General features: G+C 37.9%; 1 protein-coding gene across 1 annotated transcript; it reads right to left on the reverse strand.

Annotated features, from left to right (window-relative positions):
• On the reverse strand, nt 1-24,035 carry LOC140149530 (uncharacterized). Its single transcript, XM_072171609.1, has 16 exons — nt 24,028-24,035; nt 17,607-17,884; nt 16,208-16,450; nt 15,701-15,798; nt 14,178-14,270; nt 12,227-12,260; nt 11,557-11,907; nt 10,612-10,847; nt 9,953-10,096; nt 9,229-9,409; nt 8,262-8,315; nt 7,471-7,518; nt 6,346-6,636; nt 5,109-5,231; nt 3,609-3,731; nt 1-818 (listed from the first exon to the last, which is right to left on the reverse strand). The coding sequence occupies exons 1-16, from the start codon at nt 24,033-24,035 to the stop codon at nt 1-3; spliced, it is 3,123 nt and encodes a 1,040-aa protein (XP_072027710.1).
• Between the last annotated feature and the right edge of the window lie 1,324 nt (nt 24,036-25,359).

Consider the following 25,359-nt stretch of genomic DNA (forward strand, 5'->3'; position numbering starts at 1 on the left):
CTACTGTAATTTGTATATCCTCACATTATAATCATCCCATTGTCCCACAGCAAGGAACCCATCAGATGTCACTGATAAGTTCCCGCCACCCACCACCCCTAAACCATCAATGATACAACTAGAGTTGATATACTCTGGCTTGCCCACCCCGTCCCATGTGTATTTGTACACACGACCCTCACCATATAAACCACCCTGACTACAAGCAGCATATATTTCCCTGCCATTATTCCTAAAGGAAACAGCCCTGAATTCACACCCATCAGGTATCTCTACCCTCCATACATCCTGCCTCACATCAGATAATGCCCTCACTAACATCACGTCCTCATCCATTACCAGCAAATATTCTGATGTCATGCTGAAATGTAATGGAGGGAAATCTATTTGTACACGGGATTGATGTGTAAATTGTGGCAATCCACACACTATAAATGACTTGTCACGATACATTCTAATAACAGCAACACTAGCATTAGCTGATATACACCATGGGGATTTATTATCACCCTGAATCTCATATTTATTGATTTCTTTATTAGATTTCTTGCATTTGAATTGATACACATACGGTCTGCCTGCACATATCACCAGCATGCTGTCTGGCATGCACTCACTCACAGCGACACCATAGATGTACCTCCCTTTCCACTCCTCAGATGACACTGTGTATGCCAGAGTTGAGTTGTTAGCAGACACAGTGTACACCTGTACACATTCACCCAGACACACAGCCAGCTGGTTAGGGCTTATCATGTGACATGCATACACCCAGCCAGCTGCAGGGTCTACTGTGTGCATGAATTGCCATGTCATACCTGTAACAGAAAACAGATAAATGAAATAAAATGCATTATTTCACATTAATATTTGTATTAAATCATGAAATGTGTCAACTACATTATACTATTACTCCTAAATGATTACATTAATGACATCATATTAATTATAATCATGTAAAAATAGTAATAAAAACAAGAAAATAATTGGGTGTCTGATAATAATAAATACATATACCAGACTGCCGTCCCCTTCATCTTGTATGTGATTTACCCTCAATAAAGAAAGATGAAACTAAACTGCAATTAGACTTGTAAGGATGCTATAATAATATTATGCAAACAACATAAACCACAGTAGCAACGACAACATTAACAACAACAACAACAACAACAACAACAACAACAACAACAACAACAACAACAACAACAACAACAATAATAAACAACTTGTCAATTGCCATCATGCCACTAAATTACTACATGTATACTAATAATATTAACACAGCCTTTAAATAGAAGCCAACTTGTTTGTAATATTATTTTTATTCCTATCTGAAGATTTTTTATTTATTTTCTTCTAAAAAGATGATTGGCTCATCATGTAATGCATTGTGGTTTTTTACTTGCACGATGGCTGTCATCACCATGTACATATAAGCACCGCTGCACAATGGGCTTTGCACCGCACCTGAGCATAAGTTACAATTCCTTGGCCGCACGTCCAAATGGATCCTGCCAAGTATCAACGTAGACGTAGACGTGTGGTCTTGTATAAATGACACTTTTTAAATAGCCAATGTATGTATAATAGGCCTATGTACCAAAAACTTTATCTCAACTTTTCCAAGCCAAACCATGTCTAAAGTGGGTTCTATGGTATTGCAGCTCATGTATTCAGGAGGGATTTGTGGGGGTGCCAAATAAGAAAAAATCCAAACAAGGCGGTTCTTGAACCACAAGTCCTGTCTGCTTTGGTGATAACTTTTGGTAGCAGAAGTAAATGAACCTGCAACAATCTATGACGATTTGACCCCAAAATGACCTTGACATTTTGTTGACTGGGCAATTGAGGTTATCCCAAAGCTGAGGGGCAAATCCCTGATGACCCATTGAAACAGCCTTTATTTGATGGGGGGGAAACTGGGGGTAAGCCCAAGCAGCCCTCGAATTAAGGATCTGAAGGGGCACGGCAACTTTTTTAGGGCAAGTTGGTAATTGCCTTGGCTTTTCAATGAAAAGGCAAGGCAGCATGGCAGTTTGTAATATTTCAAGAGGGCATCATGGCAACTGTTGAAAATTTGAGAAGGGCACCAAAGCAATTTCTCAAAAGTGAAGAAAACACACACAAACATAGATTGATGATTTTATAATGAAGGGGCAGGGCTGGGGCACCGACAGCAACTTCATTAGAGGGCATGGCAAGTGACTGCCTTGGGTAAAGGACATATTTTGAGGGCATTACGGCAGTGGGGATGGGCACCCACGGCAAAATGCCATGGGTGCCGTGGGTTCATTCGAGGGCTGAGCCCAAGGCTGAGGGGCAAATCCCTGATGACCCATTGAAACATCCCTTATTTGATGGGGGGGGGGGGGTAAACTGGGGGTAAGCCTAAGACTGAGTGGCAAATCCCTGATGACCCACTGAAACAGCCTTTATTTGATGGGGGGGGGCAATTGGGGGTAAGCCCAAGGATGAGGGGCAAATCCCTAATGACCCATTGAAACAGCCTTTATTTGATGGGGGGGCAACTGGGGGTAATCCAAGACCGAGAGGGCAAATGCCCAGATTCCCCTTTGTTCAGTTTTTAAATGTTTAATATGAAAAAACCCTACATTTTAAAAATGTTGTCAAAATATTATTGTAAAATATTTATTTGCAAACAATTCTGCATAATATTTTGTCAACTTTTAAATAAATTATGTTAGAATGTTTTGCAGCCAGTTTTCAAAAATGTTTCTGTTATCTAAAATATTCATAGAGGCCTACCACTCTGTATGATGATATTATCAGCCATGCGAAGCTGCATGCTGGCAAATAGAAAATATGTAGTAACCCATGTTGACACAGGCTGCTCATGGGCACTGAAGGGGGATCACCCAATTTGGTGACATACTTTTAACCTCAAGGAGATGTCTTTTGGACACAGGGGATGGAGGACGCCCGAGAGAGGTCAGTGGGGGAGGGAGGCTCATGCCCTACAAATTTATCAATGTTTAAAGAAATAATTTGAGAGACAGACGGATGGACGGACATTGCAAAAACAGTATTCCTTGCAGTGGAGGCATAAAAATTGCACTTTAGTGTTCTAATCAATGCAAGTACAACGCTAGTTTTAATGTGCTAAACAACGGAAGCATGACGCTAGTTCTCTTGTTCGAGAACGCTTTGTGTACAGATCAATAGGGCCTGCATTGGTGCAAACTACAACTTTTAAATTGGCATCTTCCTTGGGTTTTGGATCGTTGTGTCTTTATTTCTTGAACAATTTCAACAAATGAGGTCTTAAACTTGAGCTAAAAGATGCAGCTATTGGCTGCTGGTTCCAATTATGACATATCTATCTTTGTTTAGGATATACATGATAGAAAAAAAATTTCAGGATGTAAAAAAGCTTTTGTGCGTTTGCAAGCATTGGCCCATCAATAGCAAAAACGCATCTTCCTTTGTGGCTAAAATAGTATAAAATTGAAAATTTTCAATGCTTTGAAGAGCGCAAAAAAGTCCCAGTAAAACTAGAACAAAATATACTCGTCCACGACCCCCTGCCACAGTATGTAATTGGCTTTTTGAAATTCACCTCCACTAATCTCTTGGGGTACACTTACCATCTGCAGCCTCGTACACCGGTTCTTCTTCTGATTCTACTGGACCCGCATCATATGTTGACTCTGGTTCATTGGGCTCTACTACTGCTATGGGTGTAGTTGCTTGTTGTGGCTCATCATCATCTAAAACAACAATACATTTTGTTAAATTTATGACAAGTGTTAAATAAGATGAGAAATGACAAATAGTATGTGTGCAGCATTTTCTAGGGAGGGGAAAGTATGGCCAAAGAGTCCCTAATATACAGAGGTCAAAGGTCATTTGAGGTCAAGTAGTAAAACAGACTGAATATTGAAAATACTGTCATATGAACAATTGAAATTCAATTGCAACAAAACTCTGGTCATGTCTGTACTATGGTAACTTTCTTGCCATGGTGGTGTATGATACACCTACGAGCACACAAGGAGGTTCTGAACAGAAACAATAAATCACATCTTACCATTGACCAGTGTTCAAACCTATAATACCCCTATCCTACCACTTACACAATGCCTTCACGCCTATTAACCCTAACCGTACCATATACTACAAAATACTACTTGATATATGCGCTGTTCGTGCATGCATCCCACGTGGTGTGATGACGCAATCACCCTAAGTGATATATAGGCACGGTTTCGCTGGCCAGCGAAGCCCAAGACCCGTGGCAAGGTGTCGCCGACCGTGTGCTTGGCATGCGAGGGGTCTCGGGTTCGAATCCCACTCAGAGCAAACAACTTCTTTCCTTCTTTTCTCTCTTTATTCCTTCCTTCTTTCCCTTCTCGTCGCCGAAAAGCCCCTAGGCGGTTAGGGTTAAGGCTTATTATCAAGGCATGTGGCTAGTTTACTGCTCTACTATGTCTACCTCACATTCTGATGAAATCCCATGGATGTTGGATGAAATAGCAAGTAAGTCAACAATATATGTTGAGAGAACTTATGAATCTCGGTCTGTTTTTCAAGGCTTATTATATTTACAAACTGCACAGCCCAAGAACCCTTTTAAGAACACTTCAAAAACAGAGTTGTAGGTGTCTACATTCTATCTTCACCTCAATCCACCCTGAGCTCAGACTGCTTTCAATCCACCCTGGGCTCAGACTGCTTTCAATCCCGGGCTCAAACGAGCTACATAGGTCTCTATGAATAATTGGTCCTGAAACACATGGAAAATGGATGATATCAAATGTATTTGAGTTGAGAATTCATAATTTATAACATGAACTGCTGGTTCCAATTATGACATATCTATCTTTGTTTAGGATATACATGATAGAAAAAAATTTCAGGATGTAAAAAAAAGCTTTTGTGTTTTTTGTGCGCATTGGCCCATCAATAGCAAAACGCATCTTCCTTTGTGGCTAAAATAGTATAAAATTGAAAATTTTCAATGCTTTGAAGAGCGCAAAAAAGTCCCAGTAAAACTAGAACAAAATATACTCGTCCACGACCCCCTGCCACAGTATGTAATTGGCTTTTTGAAATTCACCTCCACTAATCTCTTGGGGTACACTTACCATCTGCAGCCTCGTACACAGGTTCTTCTTCTGATTCTACTGGACCCGCATCATATGTTGACTCTGGTTCATTGGGCTCTACTACTGCTATGGGTGTAGTTGCTTGTTGTGGCTCATCATCATCTAAAACAACAATACATTTTGTTAAATTTATGACAAGTGTTAAATAAGATGAGAAATGACAAATAGTATGTGTGCAGCATTTTCTAGGGAGGGGAAAGTATGGCCAAAGAGTCCCTAATATACAGAGGTCAAAGGTCATTTGAGGTCAAGTAGTAAAACAGACTGAATATTGAAAATACTGTCATATGAACAATTGAAATTCAATTGCAACAAAACTCTGGTCATGTCTGTACTATGGTAACTTTCTTGCCATGGTGGTGTATGATACACCTACGAGCACACAAGGAGGTTCTGAACAGAAACAATAAATCACATCTTACCATTGACCAGTGTTCAAACCTATAATACCCCTATCCTACCACTTACACAATGCCTTCACACCTATTAACCCTAACCGTACCGTATACTACAAAATACTACTTGATATATGCGCTGTTCGTGCATGCATCCCACGTGGTGTGATGACGCAATCACCCTAAGTGATATATAGGCACGGTTTCGCTGGCCAGCGAAGCCCAAGACCCGTGGCAAGGTGTCGCCGACCGTGTGCTTGGCATGCGAGGGTCTCGGTTCGAATCCCACCCAGAGCAAACAACTTCTTTCCTTCTTTTCTCTCTTTATTCCTTCCTTCTTTCCCTTCTCGTCAGCGAAAAGCCCCTAGGCGGTTAGGGTTAAGGCTTATTATCAAGGCATGTGGCTAGTTTACTGCTCTACTATGTCTACCTCACATTCTGATGAAATCCCATGGATGTTGGATGAAATAGCAAGTAAGTCAACAATATATGTTGAGAGAACTTATGAATCTCGGTCTGTTTTTCAAGGCTTATTATATTTACAAACTGCACAGCCCAAGAACCCTTTTAAGAACACTTCAAAAACAGAGTTGTAGGTGTCTACATTCTATCTTCACTTCAATCCACCCTGGGCTCAGACTGCTTTCAATCCCGGGCTCAAACGAATAATTGGTCCTGAAACACATGGAAAATGGATGATATCAAATGTATTTGAGTTGAGAATTCATAATTTATAACATTATATTAAAACAAGGCACCAGTTGTAAATAATGGTAGAATGTAGGATAATTTAACCAATTGTGTTTGAACATAATGCTCACCTTTAAGACGCCACTTCTCCTCTAAAATTTCTTTAGCCTCATTCAAGTCACATGTCTGTAAAGCATCAAGGATGGCTTTCCTATTTGCCTTACTGCCATTAGTTTTCCGCCAATGCTGCAATACTCTGGTTGCCTGTAGTTTAAAATCTTGTGTATTATCAAATCTCTTAGCATTGTCGATATCGGCAGTCTTTATTTCGAGTACAAGGTAGAGTTTTTCTAGATCGTTATATGCAAGGTCAGCTTCATACGCTACATCAATGATGTCTTTATCGCTTACCATATCCATTGCTGCAATAATAATGATAAAAATAATAATTGACTGGGAACAAGTGTAGGGCAGGTAACCCTACCAAGTTAAATTATTGTACCCCATACGGATCTTCCGATATTGGGAAGAAAGCAATGCCTAACCAAAATAGAACACACATACACACCCCCACCCCCCTACACACACAAAAGGTGTACAATCACAAAGCCAGTGGATAACAAAATGCAATCATGTACATTCAGCAAGTCACTATATATACAGACACAAATTTCTAAATATCCATATCACACAAACATTGTGTATTCACATCCAAAATATACAGCAAGTAAAAAACTTGGCTAGTATAAATCCCCAAAAAAAAAAAAAAATACTATAATGTGATTTTAAAACATGTTGCTTAAAGGCCTATTCAGTAATTTGCTCTTCCAGAGGATCGTAAAAACTATTAAACTAAGACAAATTATGTTGTAAAGGAGAAATCCAGTAAAATTGACATTTTCAAGCTAAATATGTTGACATTTTTTTTCTGACCCATTTTGTTTACAAGCAATTATGAGATCACTAAATATTCTATGGAAATCAATCTATATATAATATTCCTAAAACTATCATTTTTCACATCTAACCTACTCTGCACTGATTTGACAATAAATATATTACGATTTGATGAATATGTTACCATACATTCCACATGTCCTAATTCTAAAAATTAAAACATAGTTAAAATAAATAAAAACACATTTAAAAAACAGAGAACAGGTATGGGTTCTCATACTAGCTACATATTCTAAGAATATATGTTTGATGTAACTCCTTTTAAAGCCATAATGCACGATGTTTTAAAATGAGTTTACCTTTTAAAACTTCGCCTTTATCGGGTGCATGTTTACTCTTGTCTCTACCTGTAAATTGAATGTACAAAGTAACATTTTTATTTTCATTTCATCTGTATGTAGGGGAAACAGGAGTTCAGTATGAATGTTCACCTATTTCTATGGTGCAGAAAGGAATATAATGACTGTCATCTTTGTACACTTTGCTAAAATAAACTGTGTTGTAAATAATATTATACAGGTGTAGACACTCTGGACACTGCGTGATACAGGACAGCTCAAATACCATACATCTCATTGTAGTACTATATGAACTGTGTTGTAAATATTATACAGGTGTAGACACTCTGGACACTGCGTGATACAGGACAGCTCAAGTATATACATCTCAATGTAAAGTATACCATATATCAACATATTCCAGCATATGCTAGATCCATTTATGACAGATCTTCCACATAATATCATAATATTTGTTATTAATTATGTGCTTTGATAAGTGTAAAAGTTAATTGTGAAAACACATTGCAACTTTTTTGATTTTCAAAAAGTGAAAACTGAAATATCAAAGGTTGGTGATCTTCCACATCTGTACACTCTGAACTGTATGAGTGTTCATATCAATAATGTACCGCATTGCGTTTACTTGACGCAGCTGCATGGTCGATTACACGTTCAAATCACCAGTTGAAATGTTGCACATAATCACCAGTATTGATTGGTTGAAATGTTCTGAAGGTTCCACATAATCCTTTTCCCCGTAAAAGTCCTCCTGAAAATTTAAATGTTGTTGGGTGCAACATGTAACTTACCAATCTTTGGTAGAGGTATCTTCCTGCCTTTTGATAGGGCTACTGGGAGCTTGGCTGTAAAACAACAAGCAAACAAAATTGCAATACCATACACATCTTTTTTTACAATTAAAAGGGCATTTCGTGATCCACAGCATCATCCCCCCACTTTTCTCAAAAAAAAAAGATTTTTATATCACTGGGAACCTCTGGTTACATAATGTTTATGTACAAAAAATGTCTTGCAGATTGATTCATTTAGCAAAGATATCGTGACATTTCAATTTCGTTCTGGTGCACCAGAACGAAATTACCACACATTGTCTATGGAGCAGTGTAATGCACATAATCACACGTAACTCGCAAACGCAAAATTGGAATCAACTGAAATTTTGGGAATAAGCTTTTTTCGTGGATATCTACTGAAAAATGTCATAAAAAGAGGATGTTAGGATCACGAAATACTCCTTTAATAGAACTCATAAACTCTAGAAAAGTTTAAAACAATTAATAGATTTGCTTGAATACAGTTTTTATATTTTAATTTTAACCCCTTATGGGCAATACAGCTAAATATAATATTCATTTGATAATTTTTTAAACATTTGTTCATGTTAAATTTGATGGCATGAGACAAATTTTGTTTGTATATTTATAAAGACTTCTTTTTTGTCCCTAGTCTTACAGAAAACCACAAAATAAACCTATGCTGAAAATACCAGTTGATTCTGACTATCAGTTTTCATTTTATGACCATTTCTGTATAATTATTTTAGCTCCCATAGGCCACTGTTCTCAATCCGAATTGACAACGAAAATACCAAACTCTCTTGTGTAATTTTAGAAGTAAGCCACTATATTGGTAAGCTCAGCAGATAATGCCAAAAAACGAGTGGGAAAAGAGTGGAAAAGTTTAATTACATGCCATTCCAAATTGACTGATCTCGATCTGCAAATCCCTTTAAAAACTGAGCAACAAAATGTGTACCTATTACATCTTGAAACATGTGGCTGTCAAAGTAGCGATCCTTGATTTCACATTTTGCGTTTTGTTGTTGCACATCATACTGGCCACGAAGCTCCATGAGATCTATGTCCGTATGCTTCTCAAAACGAAACTGACATGCTGACCCTGAATCTCCTGCCCGAAGTTGATCATGTGGAATGTTCTGTATCAAATGATGTACAATATCATTAAATTAGGTGTGATGATGCAAGTTATCTTCCAAATAACTGACTTCTATTAATAGTCTGATGTTACCGGGCTTTACTTCAACTTCTGATTTTTTTAAAAACACAGGTCGATGGGTTTGTTAGATTGATATGTAATATTTATTTATTTAGAAATGTAAGCGGAACTAGTTGACCAAAATTTTGGGTTGAAAAATTGCATTTTTGGATCCTTTTTCAAAAATGTAATGTTTCAAAATTTAAAAATATAGTTGAATCCTTTCATCATTTCCTTCTTGAAAATGTTTCACTTCATTTTTTTAAATGTACACCTTCATACTTGTCTTTGTTACTTTAAAATTATACATGTTGTGAAAATAAAGATGATAAAAACAACACAATCCTATGTTGAACCATTAAATCATGTTGCCCTCATTAGCAGCTCAATGTTATTATTATTGTGAGGAGCAGCTAATATTTCAATCAATACAACACTGATAAAATTACATTCCATCCATGCATGACACATAAAGATAACTAACCTGTACTTTTTGTGTGACTTTCCAACTTTCTGGTTCTATTTCATGCAATGTTATTGTAAGACCTTTGTGTGTTCCTCGGACTCCAATTGTTTGCTCTTTAGCACATTCCACCTGTTTGTTACCAAGTTCTTTCACTCTTATCTCCTGTGGGCAGAAAACAACACTTTGATGAAATGATTGTCCATCAGATCATTTATATGATTTGTTACAGCCTATATTAAATCTATTAAAACACTCTTAACATGGTAAATAATTAATTTGTTCAGTTCTCTTGCCCAGCATGTGTCTTTCATTTTTATGTCGTTGAAAGTGGAAACACCCAATGGTTTTCAGAATTTTTATTTTAAATGACAGACACACAGCTTGAAATAAAAAAATAAAAATCCCCTCCTATTCCTTTATTGAAAACCTGCACGTGGCACATGCTTTTTTCATATGGCCTTTCATTAACAAACAAAGCACATCTTTTCTAAAGACACTTAACACAACAGGTAAAGAAATCAGCTGCCAATTCTGTTTGTTTTATCTTATTGTATTCTGGCGCTTAGAGGCCGCATTTGCATGTATTAGTGCGCCTTTTAGAAATCTTGTTTTTCTTTTATTATTATCATTATTAGGGGAAACCTAGGTGAAAGTCCTTAACAATATAGTTTTCTTACCTCAGTACGACTCTTGTGTACAGAATACACTGTCAAATACACACACTGTTTCTCTGCAATGGAAATTGACTGTGGCACAAACATTAGGAGCTTCATTTTGAGAGCTCGGAATGATGAGAAAAACCACTGAGCGAAGTGATAGGTTTCAAATATAACTTTGCAATCTGTAATGCTCTTCAGCCAAACTCCTGGAGTTGTACCTCTGGCAAGGTTACCTGGAACTCTCTGCCAACCTCCTGCAAAAACACAAAAAGTGTAGTTTTCAGTTTGATGGATTTTTCTAACACAATAAAATGAAGACAACAATAATAATCAGCGCCAAAGAGAGATCTATAGCTTGAGCAACAGAGTTCAAAGACTCAAGAAATCAAATCTTTATTCTGCATGGTATGATCAAATCAAATCATAACAACCCCAAAATGTTGGGTAAAGAATCTTGGAGCCAATTAAACATCTGCTGACTAGACAGATCCTTAATTGGTTCCTGAGAATGTAACAACCACTTTGTGTCAACTAGCAAGGGTTTGACTCCTTTGTAACCTGAGAATCTCCCAACCTTTAGACCCGTACACCTCTCTTGCACAAAATAAATGAATGGGATGTATAACAAGTTGTGCCAGATTGGTTCAAAGTAAGCGAGCGGTGCAGATGGTATTATACAGGCAATCATATGTGAGTAATTCGCTTAATATAAGTTGAGCTCTCCCTTGACCATCATTTTGAACTTATTTAAAACCTATGAACAAATCTATTGTGGTTTCATCACATATAGACTGCCACAAGTGCACTTTCAATTTGGGATTAACTTCAGCCTGTCTCGCTTACTGATTATTTTAAGAAGACTACCAACTCATTATAAATATTATTAATAGGGATTGTTTATAGTAAGCTGGGATTTGTCCGTATGTTGTGTTAACGCTGAACACGGCAAACAAGCCTACATACCTTGCTTTGACCTTAACCAAAGATGAATATCATCGTCACCAAGTTTACTTATGTCAAGATCCTTGAAACTTTCAACAGAGTGAGGAAGAGTGATGGTAACTGCTTTGTCAAAAGATTCAATTTCACCGGCAGTACAACTGACAATGGGAGTTATCATCAGATGATTAGGAGCAATTGTTGGGAAATCATCAATATTGTCTTGTATAGACATTGACACGTCTACCGCTGGGATGTCCTTCCTGAGAGCACCTTCTGGAATTTCACATTTGGCTCCAATCACTGAAAGTGAAAGGTTTCCTCCTTGGAAGTCCACTTTACTCTGGTCACTTCTCATGCACTGTAATAGTGCCTCTGAAATCAGGGATAATGTATATATAACATATATTATACAATGCTCTTCTCCTGTTTCTTATCCAAGCACAGCAGAATTATTTTGCTTACACTTTTTAACTTAAATTTAAGAACTAGAACTTAAGTGAAAATAGTTTTGTCCTAAAACTATTAATAATTCAGTATGTGCTCTATATATTTTGATATCAAAAATATAAGTGGTACAAAACAAAATAGTGTAATTTTCGAGCTTTTTTTCTATTTGTTATAGCTATATATCCAAATCACTTGGTCAAATGGTTTTCTAGGACATTTAATACATTGTTGCATAGAAACTTACTTGATCTCTTGATGCCTTTTGGGCTGCTGAAGATCTGCCAAACAAATAAACAAACACAACAATTTTACACACACACATAACATTTAAATATAACTATATAGCACTGATCAATGCAGTCTGATATACCTGCAGAAATAGCCCAATAAAACAGATGAGCAAAAACACCTCACCTTACCTCAGGTACCATCCTCATCATGGGGGTGGGTTGCAGGTGACATCCCGCTATCTCTTAAGGTCCGCTATCTCTAAGGTTCGCTATCTCTAAGGTTCGCTATCACTAACGTGTAAAGTCTATGGAGATCAGAATCCCGCTATCTCTAATAGAGAAAAAGGTTCGCTATACCTAAAAATAGGTCCGCTACTTCTAAGGTTCGATATCACTAATTTAGAATAAGGTTCGCTAGTTCTAAGGTTCGATATCACTAATTTGAAATAAGGTTCGCTATCACTAATTTAAAATAAGGTTCGCTATCACTAATTGAATAAGGTCCGCTATCACTAATTTATTGAAGGTTCGCTATCTCTAAGGTTCGTTATCACTAATTCCAATAAAGGTCCGCTATACCTAAGGTTTGCTATCACTAATTTTGTTTAAGGTTAAGCTATCCCTAATTAATTAAGGTTACGCTATCTCTAAGGTTCAAGTTATCACTAATTTCGATTAAGGTTCGCTATACCTAAGGTTCAGGTATCACTAATCTTAAATAAGGTCCACTATCTCTAATTTTAAATAAGGTCCGCTATCTCTAATTTCAAATAAGGTCCGCTATCTCTAATTTTAAATAAGGACCGCTATAGCAAACCTTATTTGAAATTAGAGATAGCGAACCTTATTTAAAATTAGAGCTAGCGAACCTTATTTAAAATTAGAGATAGCGAACCTTATTTGAAATTAGTGATAGCGAACCTTAGAGATAGCGAACCTTAGAGATAGCGAACCTTAGACCTTATTTAAAATTAGAGATAGCGAACCTTAGGGATACCGGGATTGTTACAATTAGAGATAGCGGACCTTATTTTAAATTAGTGATAGCAAACCTTAGAGATAGCGAACCTTCAATAAATTAGTGATAGCGGACCTTATTTAAAATTAGAGATAGCGAACCTTATTTAAAATTAGTGATATCGAACCTTAGAAATACCGAAAAATTTTCAAAATTAGTGATATCGAACCTTAAGGTATAGCGGACCTTTTTCGTAATTAGTGATAACGAACCTTAGAGATAGCGAACCTTAGAGATAGCAAACCGTAACAGGGTTGCAGCCAGTCTTGTGATGAGCCTCCATTTGCATCTGTCTTGTGTGGCTTGGGTCACAGTGTATGTGGTCATTCCCGTCCAGGATTTGATGTTTGATTCCCATGATGTACGTGGGACGTCCTCTGCGACGGTTACCTTGTGTTTTTCCTTGCAACGGGGTTCTAGCAAGATTTCCTGCACTGCCTCTTGCTACGTGACCAAAGTACTGTAGGTTGTGTTTTCTCACTGTTGTCAGGAGTCTTACTTTTGGATCAATCTGGGCAAGAACCCATTCATTGGTGTGTTTGTCTTGCCAAGTGACACGCAAGCTATACAATGGTAGCACCACAGTTCAAAGGGTGAGATCTTTTTGGTGTCTGCCTTCTTCAGGGTCCAGGCTTAACATCCGTAGGTTGCTATGGGGAATATGAGTGCCTGAAGCAGTCTGGTTTTGACTTTGATTGTGAGTGACCGGTCTTTGAGTAGGTTTTGGATTTGACTGAATTTGTTTCTTGCTATTGCAAGCCATCTTTGGATCTTCTTTGAGGTGTCATTATTGTTTGGCAAAATATTTTTGAATATATGGTATATCAGTGGGTCCAAATTTCTTTAAAAAATTGTAATATTGATGGGTGAACAATACTTGCACTGTACGTGTCACATATATGACGTCACATAAGAATCCTTGACTAAAATGTTATATTAAAACCTACCTGATCTGGTGTACAGTGACAGAATTGCTCTATATATGTGATCATTGCATTTTCATCTGTTAGAGGGTTGAGAATGTTGTCGGCAGTCACAAGCTAATTAGATAAGAAAAGAGAAAACATCATTTTTAGCCATATTATAATAAATATTTAAAAAAATACCGAGGCCCAAAACAAAACCCGACAATTTCACACAATGACCTCAAAATAGATGGTGCAAAGTTATTATTGTCATTCATTACCGACGTATCTAATATTTTGAACAAATCAAAATGGCATTTTAAGTTATTTTATGCCATAAAATGCTGTTAAGTATTAAACCAGTTTTAATTATTGTTGTAACCTACCCTACAAAAAAATCGACCAGGTGAATTTAACATTCACGCCGACAGCAAGAGCTACCAATCACAGAAGTGTGACAGCATCGCGTAGGCATGTACATTGCCATAACGCTTAGCTTTATACATGCACGTGCGTGTAGAAGTCATTGTAGTGCGTCAGGAGTCATTGTGAGTTATTAGTGACCTCGCAATTAGTGCGCGGTCAGGTAATCAATTTCTTTTGATTGGATCACAGGCTTCGCGTATATTAATGAGGTAATAAATCGAAAATAATTGATTATATTTGGAACTTGATTATTTAAAAACACAGTAATCGGAGTATCAACATTTTGATTCTATTGGAAATAATTTATTTTATTCCTATAAGCAAATAGATTTTGATGGTTTCAATATAGTTGCATCTCTACTAGGTGATTACATAGAAAATTAATCGAAATTGATGGTTTTTAAAAATAAAAAAAAAAAATGTAGATATTTATATAGCGCTTTATGCCTTAAACAGCCTCAAAGCGCTTTACATTTATTCTGCCGTTATTAGAATATGTCGGAACCACGTTTGCTGCCTACAAATGGCGCAGGGTTCATCAGTACAACGACTGTGACTACCCCTAACAGCTTCCCATTGCACCTGGGTGGGGTGAAAGCAAGCGAGACAAAGCGCCTTGCCCAAGGGCGCAACACGGTGGCGTGACGAGGACTCGAACACACGCACGTAAAGCAAGCTCTCAGATTATGAGTCCAAGGCCGTAACCACTGAGCTACCGTGCCCTCTACAGTCGCCCAAGCTTAGCTGAGATCCCGGGGTCACTCCCATTGTGGCCTGTACACCATCCGCGATAATGAAAACGTGTAAAAAGGGTCAGTTTTTTTTTTTTAGGCACGATACGCGCGTACCGTGTTTAGGGTGTCAAAAACATGAAAAATTGGAAAAAAGGGTAGCAAAATTGCAATTACTAAATACGCGGAAATGAAATTTAGGGTATGAAATTTGATGTTAGGAATGAAATCCCTGTTTAGGGTGTCGTTTTAGCCAAGGGTTAAATCCTTGTTTAGGGTACTTTTGAAAAGTTGATTATCACGGATGGTGTACAGGCCACAATGGGAGTGACGACTTCGGCTGAGATGTATTATTATTCCAAAGAATGGAATTAAGACCTGATATTGTACTAGAATTGCACTACTTACTTTGTACACATTGAGCCAATCATCAGCAAATTCCATTGCTTCATTGATATTTTCAAAAGCATGTTCTTGTGTCCAGACTTTCCAGTCTGGAAATGCACCTGTTATCAAATGTTAAAAGCAAACAGATCAAATTATCATAGCTGTACGTATCTCTGTTCTTTGCTGTCTGCCCCTCCTCCTTCTTGTAAGTAATACGCTACTGACTTAACCTGGGACTAGAACATCAATATATAACTATTCTAATAATGCATTGCAGGGGGTCTGTCTATCCCTCCACCCTTCTGGTTATGCTACTGACTACTTTACCTGGGGCTAGTCTGAATGCCAATAACTATCAAGACATCACAGGGGGAAGTATTTTGTTCTTCCACTCCCCCTTCTGGTTATGCCACTGACTACTTTACCTGGGGCTAGTCTGAATGCCAATAACTATCAAGACATCACAGGGGGCAGTATTTCGTTCTTAATTTCCCCTCCCCTTTCTGGTTACGCCACTGACTACTTTACCTGGGACTATAACATCAAAAAGTGCTCCTAATGCCCTTCCGTCTCTCCAGTCTTCTTTAAAATTGCTGATCTTTAGTGACGGGAGTTTTTCCCTTAACCATTCCAGTAATTTTTCCTTCAGAGATGGTTGCTTGCTTGCTGTTGGTCCTTTTCCTCCTCCAAGTTTGGAATAATGCTGGATGAGTTGCCATACTAGACCCAAGATGACCTTTTGGTCGCCATCTAAAATACTTCCTGGCTTCCCTATATCAATAGCACAGATATAAAACAGTGTTAGTTTTCAAGAACAGCTTCCATTGCAACAATGAGCTTAAATATTTAACACTGAAGTGGCCAAATGGGAGGGGTACCTATGGATCCAACATTTCAAATAAACCAATACTTATTTTTTCAACAAGTTATGCACTCCCAAAATATATTGGACTGGCCTACATTATTTGTTAACAGTGGTGTAGCACCATATATGGGCACTGGGGGCATGTTCTCCCCCAAAGTGAAAATGTTGACAAATGAATATATGAATACAAAACCACCTAAGTCCATACTTTGGCCAAATTGAGTTAAGCATGGGAAATTGTTGCTATACATAGGCCTGTCATATGCATGAAAGAACAACTCAAATTCATTCTCTGTGTCTATTGGGCATGTGAAAAATAGCATGTATGAAAGAATCACCCAATTCCATGATTTGAGTCTTGTAACACATTGATTGAAATCCAGTATGTATAAAAGTCCACTTGTAACACATTCATTGCTAGAGAATGACTTTTGAACAAAAATGGGTTTAATAAAGGAAAGTGTGTGGTTTATATTACATGGCAGAATGCTTATCAACATTATACATACCTGTGTGCTTTATTTTGTATTATCTTACTAGTGGTAATCTCATTCTAACATTGTTGTCTTTGTATATGATTCAAACAACCACCTAAGTCCAAAATTTAAAATGAACCCCACGACGTCCCTGAAATGCTAATCGTCATACCTAATACAGGTTAATCCACTCATTTGCACGTAAAACTTACCATATTGACCAGGTAAATCTAACTGAAGGAATTAAAATGATACACGGTTTTTCTCTCAAAAAACTTCGCATGGACTTAGGTGGCTTTTGTATTCATGTATTCAAATATCCCACTGAAAATGCATAATAAAGCTCCCTCAATCAGGCTCAATGCATCCATACCCCTTGTTGAATGACTCTCGGTATGCTTCTGATTGTGAGTGCATTTACAATATACATACCGGTAAATCCAAGTATGCAAGTACATGATCATGTTCTCAGATACTATGGTTTTCGTATTTTGTGAGAAACAAATTACAGAAATGTTACAATATTGCTTTCATATGAATTTTAAAGTTGTCAGTCCGGACATTCTTCTAGAATACAAATACATACCTATACCTATCAGGTCTACATGTTCCGTTTCCTGTAGAAATTCCAAAGCCTTTGAAACCATTGATAACTTCCGAATTGCATTGGTTGGTTCCCATCTGTTACCTGGAACTTTTTTCTTGGACAATACTTCTACTAACGTAATCAGCTTCAAACCGTCAGATAAATCCGTTTCCAAGTTGTCAATGTGTTCATCAACAGTTTCTAGGTGTTTGTTGCACCAGTTACGAAAAGCCTGCAGCTGAGTCTCTTCAGTGTAACTAGTACCTGTTGGTGAGGACCTGAAATAAACAAGAAATTAAGCTAAAGTATTAAACACTAACTCGATCCCCTCTCTTATTGAGTGTTACTTTTTATCGAGTTTCGGGTATCGAGTTTCAAGTTTCGAGTTTTATGGGTGGTGCAATAATTATGTGTACCCCGGGTGGTGAATTATAGGGGGCAAAGATTTTTTGGCAGGCCAAAAGGTTTTTTGGAGGTCGAAAGGGAGGACAAGCGAATTTTGGCACAGATGTTTTGGGCACCATTTCTATATTACGCCCTAAAAGGCTTAGGAAAACGCTAGGAAATTTCCTGCTCGCTGCGCTCGCCATTATATGATAAGACCATTTAAGGTTTTAAATTCGGGTTCCCAAAAATCTTGTATGTGTAAGGGGGCAAAGATTTTTGGCACGTCAAAAGGGGGGGGGGCAAAGGTTTTTTGGCACGTCGAAAGGGGGGGCAAAGATTTTTTGGCACGGTCATAGGGGGGGGGGCAAGCAATTTTTGGCAGACCAATTTGAGAATTAACCACCCCGGGGGTACACATAATTATTGCACCACCCCTTAGAAACTCAAACTCAAACTCGAAACTGTGAGAGATTACGGTCAGTCTTCCATAGGGTGTATAGTCGGTTACGGTTCGCTATCTCTAAGGTTCGCTATCTCTAAGGTTCGCTATCTCTAAGGTTCGTTATCACTAATTTACGAAAAAGGTCCGCTATCTCTAAGGTTCGTTATCACTAATTTCGATTTGGGTTCGCTATACCTAAGGTTCGTTATCACTAATTTTAAATAAGGTCTGCTATCTCTAATTTTAAAAAAGGTCCGCTATCACTAATTTATTGAAGGTTCGCTATCTCTAAGGTTCGCTATCACTAATTTAAAATAAGGTCCGCTATCTCTAATTTTAACAATCCCGGTATCCCTAAGGTTCGCTATCTCTAATTTCAAATAAGGTCCGCTATCTCTAAGGTTCGCTATCTCTAAGGTTCGCTATCTCTAAGGTTCGCTATCACTAATTTTAAATAAGGTTCGTTATCTCTAATTTCAAACAAGGTTCGCTATCTCTAATTTATAATAAGGTTCGCTATCTCTAATTTTAAATAAGATTCGCTATATCTAATTTTAAATAAGGTTCGCTATCTCTAATTTTAAATAAGGTTCGCTATCTTTAAATTTAAATAAGGTTCGCTATCACTAATTTCAAATAAGGTTCGTTGTCTCTAATTCCAAATAGGGTTCGCTATCTCTAATTTTATATAAAGCCCGCTTCATATCTGTAATTGAAAATAAAATTCGCTATTTTAAAATAAAGCCCGCTATCTCTAATTAAAAATAAGGCCCGCTATAAGGCCCATCTAATTTAAAATAGGACCCGTTATTTCTAATTTACTGTAAGGTTCGCTATGATCAGTAATTTTATTTTAATAAACATGATAAAGTTTGCAAGATCGCTAGCACGTATACTGGTCCGGTCCGAACAACCCAGAAAGAGATTTGAATCAGTTCACCGTAGCGTACCAGTATAGGCCTACAATTGATAGCCGATCGAAGGCGCTCAGGTGTTGGGGATATATGTTGTGTCCCCTAAGAAGTGAGAAACCGCTCCAAAATGAAGACCTAATTAAAGTCATTTGGTGGACCATTTTGGCACAAGTTTTTTCTGTTATAATTGTAGGCCTATAAAATAATTGTGTTAAACATAAAGTACCGGGTGACAAAAACGAAATCGGCGACTTGTTTATCCACTATTGTCTATGCAGGGGAGGTATCTGAGGAAGTTCCAAAATTAAGGAAATTAATTCCAATTGAAGCCATTTGATGCATCATAATTTATTCACACTATTTTATTTGATCAAACCAGAGAAGATCTTCTCTGATCCAGTGGCGTAGCTGCCGGGGATTCCCCTGGCAAAATTGCCTATTTGGGCCCCCCCCCCTCAGACCCTGGCGCCCCTAGCGAAGGAAAAAAGGGAAAAGGAGAGAGAGAGAGAGAGAGAGGAAAAAAGAGAAGGGGAAAAGAGAGGGGGAGATAGGGAGAGGAGGGGAAACTGCTTCACAGACAGGTCTTAAAAAGGATTTTGTTATATATTTTAATTAATTTTTGGGTTATTTTCTTTTATATATACTTTAGACACGCTGGCGAATTCAACGCATTATAGTTGCTGATTTGCAATTTTCATGAAGATATCAATAGATGTTAGGAATAAAAGTACTATCATCAAAAATTGAAACACAAACAGGCCTATCCCACCCATCAAGCATCGGATTTAACCCGTTTTGTCCAATAAGCAAATGTGATGATTGAATATTTGAAATTAAATTTTTAATATAAATTCAACTTTGATTATTAGTAATAATTTGGAACACACTAAACATTGGTATAGATAGAGCAAACTAGAAACCTATATGAATTATTTAAAAAAACTTAATTTTTATGCAATTTAATCAAAATTGAAGGCCAAAACTTGAGTTTAAATGACAAAAAAAAGTTAAAACAGCTAACAATAACATTGAAAAGTCTCTTTGTAATTTAAACACCAATAAACATTGTTTTCTATATTTTTAAACCCATCTTTACTCATATTTTAAGGTTTCTAGCTTCTTCCAAAATCGGAGCTGTTATTAAATTGGAAATAAATGTAGGCCTATTCCCGGCAAACACACGTACAGCGAAAAACTTGGTGGCGTCCATGCACGCGCTTGTGGATGTCCTCATTTTTTCACGTGCATTTTAAATAGATAAAGACACAAAAACGCATGGAAATGCTCCTTAAAGGGTACATACCACCCCAAAAAAAAAACTTTCCACAGACTTTAGGTGCTAAATAGGGGTCGTATTTTTAGGCCATACGTGGAGTTACTTTATCTTTAAATATATCATTGATATCATCAAAATCAGAACAGGGGGTCCTTTATGCAATTTATATCTTCCAAACAACATATATTATGTGATGGAAAGGAAAACAAGGATTTTTTCCCAACAAAAGGGGTCACTTTGGGGTCAGTGTCATTTGAAACATCCTACCATAAAGCAGTTACATCAATAACACATCAGGCTTCAGATCGGCAGCTTTACCAGCCATCCGAAGACCGCAGCCTCCTGCTTCCATCAACGGGTGGTAACTCCCACATCAAGTTTATAGCAGCAGGCCATGAAAATATGCATGACAAAATCTCTATCTATTGACTACTTTATCTTGTAATTTAGTTTTAGTGTCTTTAAGAAACGGCTTTTTTTTTTAAAGAGTTTGTGTACTTTATGTGTATATTTTCACCCGTATAAACTATTCAACTTGAGGGCGCCTTTCCCGCTTTATTTAAAATAATTTTTAAGTCAGAGATAGTGGGCTAATTTAAATTAGAAAGAGCGAACTTTATTGAAAATTAGAGATGTATAGTGGGCTTTATTTAAAATTAGGAATAGCGGGCGCTATTTAAAATTAGAGATAGCGGACCTTATTTGAAATTAGAGATAGCGGACCTTTTTAAAATTAGAGATAGCGGACCTTTTTTAACATTAGAGATAGCGGACCTTTTTTTAAAATTAGAGATAGCGGACCTTTTTATAACTAGAGATAGCGGACCTTATTTAAAATTAGTGATAACTAACCTTAGGTATAGCGAACCCTAATCAAAATTAGTGTAGCGAACCTTAGAGATAGCAAACCTTAATTAATTAGGGATAGCGAACCTTAAACAAAATTAGTGATAGCGAACCTTAGGTATAGCGGACCTTTATTGGAATTAGTGATAACGAACCTTAGAGATAGCCAACCTTCAATAAATTAGTGATAGCGGATCTTATTCAAAATTAGTGATAGCAAACCTTATTTTAAATTAGTGATAGCGAACCTTATTTAAAATTAGTGATATCGAACCTTAGAACTAGCGAACCTTATTTTAAATTAGTGATATCGAACCTTAGAAGTAGCGGACCTTTTTTTAGGTATAGCGAACCTTTTTTTCTATTAGAGATAGCGGGATTCTGTCTCCATAGACTTTACACGTTAGTGATAGCGAACCTTAGAGATAGCGAACCTTAGAGATAGCGGACCTTAGAGATAGCGGGATGTCACCGTATAGTTTGTCCACATAGAAGTACAAAGTAAATAGACCTCGGAAACTGGAGGTATGAGAATAATTATTTCAGTGCAATGCTTCTTTGGCGCGCCAACTGCTGCACCACGCTCTATACGCATCGCGTCACGCTCTCGTGTGACGCAAACCGCAAAGCATCGACCCCCGATGCCACAGATTTGGTTTGTACTTCTAAGTGGACAGACTGTAGTATGGATTTCAACTGCAATGGCTTACAATGGGCTATTCCAGATGTATTCCGCACCCCCCCCCCCTATGGAAGACGCTTCCGGAATTCGGGGCTAAATTGACAGCCGGAATTCACATGTCAGGAAAACCCCATGGAAGACCCTGCCGGAATTGTGGTAATTTGGCCAGCCGGAATTCAAGTAAATGTAAATGTCTTCCATAGGGTTCCAGCTGGAATTAGAACATTTTTCAGTTTCCAGCCAGAATTCAAGTAAATTGTAAATGTCATTCATAGGTTAATCGAGATGGCGACCATAAGTGAAGATCCTAAGTGGAATTGGAGCATTTTTGACCATTTTCCAGCCGGAATATTAAGAAATATGAATGTCTTCCATAGGCACATCATGGCCTTTCACAATCCCCACTCTTGTTTTTTTTGTTAATTTTAGCAGCGAATTTCACCTAATCTCAATGTCTTCCATACCCTCCAGCGGAATCTGTGTTAAAATGACTGCTGGAATTCTAGATACATCTCAATTCCAGCTGGAATTGTATTTTTTTTAATGTCTTCCATGGGGGGTGCGGAATACATCTGGAATAGCCCAATGAGGTTGATGACTTTGCATCAGTTATTTCTTCGGTATTGCTTAAAATCCAAACATTAATTGCTTGGACATCGGAATATCCTTCTGAGTACGGCTCCTAACCAAACTTTTTAGACTACCAATAACTTTTATAATTTATTAAGATGGTAAAAAACTTATTTTAAAAAAGTCTCAGGAGAACTTAGAACTTAACAATTTATTTTTATTCGGGTGCGCCGTCGGATATCACATTACCGGTGCAGCCGGTCAATGTGTGAAAACTACAGTACTGTGCCACATCTGACGAAAGCTTGACCAATTTCACACAGTGACTGGCTGCACCAGTACTGTAGTTTTCACACATTGACCTGCTGCACCGGTAATGTGATATCCGACGGCGCACCCGAATAAAAATCAATTGTTATGGAATCCCGTCGTGAAAGCCTATCCACTAACTTAGAACTTGTGGTCCCTTATTACCTCAATTCAGTATTTAATACTCCTTATACGTATGAAATCTGTGAATGACTTTGGGATAACTTAATTGTGGTACAAATGTAACTCAGTACTAATTGCTGAACAAGTGGTTAGAGTTGACTATTTGTCACTTTTTGCTTTTGTCCTGGTCTTTTTGTGGTTTCATTTATGCTTGCCCATATCTAATTCTTGCTCTGTGTGCAGAAGCGCTGAAGCTGATATTGTATTAAAAAATAGCTTATATTCAAGCTACACTCTCATTTTATTTTTGCTCTCTCTCCCTTATTTTATGAGTAGGTGCAACGAGACCCATGGATCCACCTGGTATTGTGCAGAAGATAAGTAGCTTTTTTTGTACAGTAGCATCAAACTCCACCCAGGTTAAGTCCCTGTGTCAAGTCTGTCTTGACAACCCTCCCTGATTACACAGATTTCACCTATCCCTAGTTACACACACCCTTCCTTCCTCATTACACACCTCTCCATGGTTACACGCACACCTCTCTGGTTACACACACCCTCCGTAGTTACCCGCACCCATCCCAAGTTACACGCAACTACTCCTGGTTATACACTCACCAGTGGCATAACTAGGGTTGGTAGCACCCTCGGCAAGAAACAAAATTGGCGCCCCCTCACCAATTCTTGAAACAATTGCGCGCGGAGCGCACAAAATTTTGGACAAATAAGGCATATACACTCATTAATTTTGGTTACTAGAAGTTGAATATCGGTCTTAAAAATGTTCTTTCAATTGAATTTGTGCTGAAATGCGTGCCCCCCCTCTGCCCCCCTGCCCCCCCCCCCTCCGTAGTTACGCCACTGACACTCACCTATCCATGGTTACATGCGCCCTGCCTCATTACACACCTCGCCATGGTTACACGCACCCCTCTCTGGTTGCACACACCCCTCCCTGGTTACACACACCCCTCCTGGTTACACACACCCCTCCTTGGTTACACACACCCTTCCTGACATGCCCATTCCCCTCCCCATCCTCCCATTTCACACATCCTACCCCCCCCCACATACCTACCTTTTACTCCTTGAATTTAACCATGTTTATAGCTCTGTTTCCATGATTTATGCCAAGATTTGTTTTGTCTTGCATCTAAATTTATATCCCTTGCCAAAACTGATTCTACAATCAACACATTGACGTTTAAATAAGTAGTTTTATTAATAGTACTTACATGTTGATGCTGATTTAAGTTTGGTTTAACTCTTGTAACTATTCAAGCTGAATAATTAGTTCCCGGTCACGCTGTTAAGCCTATCTATAAATGAACAGTGAGAAGAAAAAATAAGTTAGAAAACAAATAAACAAAAATGAAAGAAACAAAGGCAAGGAAGCATATAGAAAAAGAACAAATGAAACGTCATAATTTCACAAACAACTGAACGATCACCCAGTATCAATGGGCATCATTTTAGGCTCATCTACACCAATAAAATGATTTCAGTGCCATTTTGCTCTCTGTCACCCTGTTGCTTAGAAGATCATTTTATGCCTAATTCTTCTTCCTTATAAGTGCCTCCCTCATATGTATGAGTATTATCGCACTGCGTACAGACAAGCTGTACTTATTTTTTACTCTGGAACCTAGAGTAGATGAGTGTATTTTTAAGTACAGTCAACATGACCGGGATGATCCCCTGCTCTTTTCGAATAGCCTCAGCGTTCTTGAGCGTGCACACTACATTAATGTGAGAAAATATGCATGTACACGGGACCAACAGCTTAAAGTGCCCTCCGAAGCACTATAAAGCAAGTAGAGTGAAGTGTCTTGCTCAAGGACACAAAGAGCCGGACCTGTGATTCGAACCCTTGACCCTTGGGTTCACAGTCCTATGCCTTAACCGCTAGGCCACGCTCAAGCACCCTCAAATCTGGCTAATCTATCCCGTGGCCTCATTCATTTAAGTCAAAATAAAGTTTCTGGGGAATACAGACACACTACAGACTTGCTCCCTCTGAGAGAATCCAGCTCGCATTCTGTTCCAGAATTCTTCTGTTCAAATTTTCTGAAAAACATGGAAGAATCCTGAAAATGCACTTTTCCTATCCTTTTGCACAGAAAGGGTAGGGCAGTAACCAATGGATACTTACAAGTTGTCCCACACACCATTAAGCAATTCATAATAAGCTTAAATATTGACAA

Source organism: Amphiura filiformis, chromosome 4, assembly GCF_039555335.1.
Source record: "Amphiura filiformis chromosome 4, Afil_fr2py, whole genome shotgun sequence".
Classification (NCBI taxonomy): Eukaryota; Metazoa; Echinodermata; class Ophiuroidea; order Amphilepidida; family Amphiuridae; genus Amphiura; species Amphiura filiformis.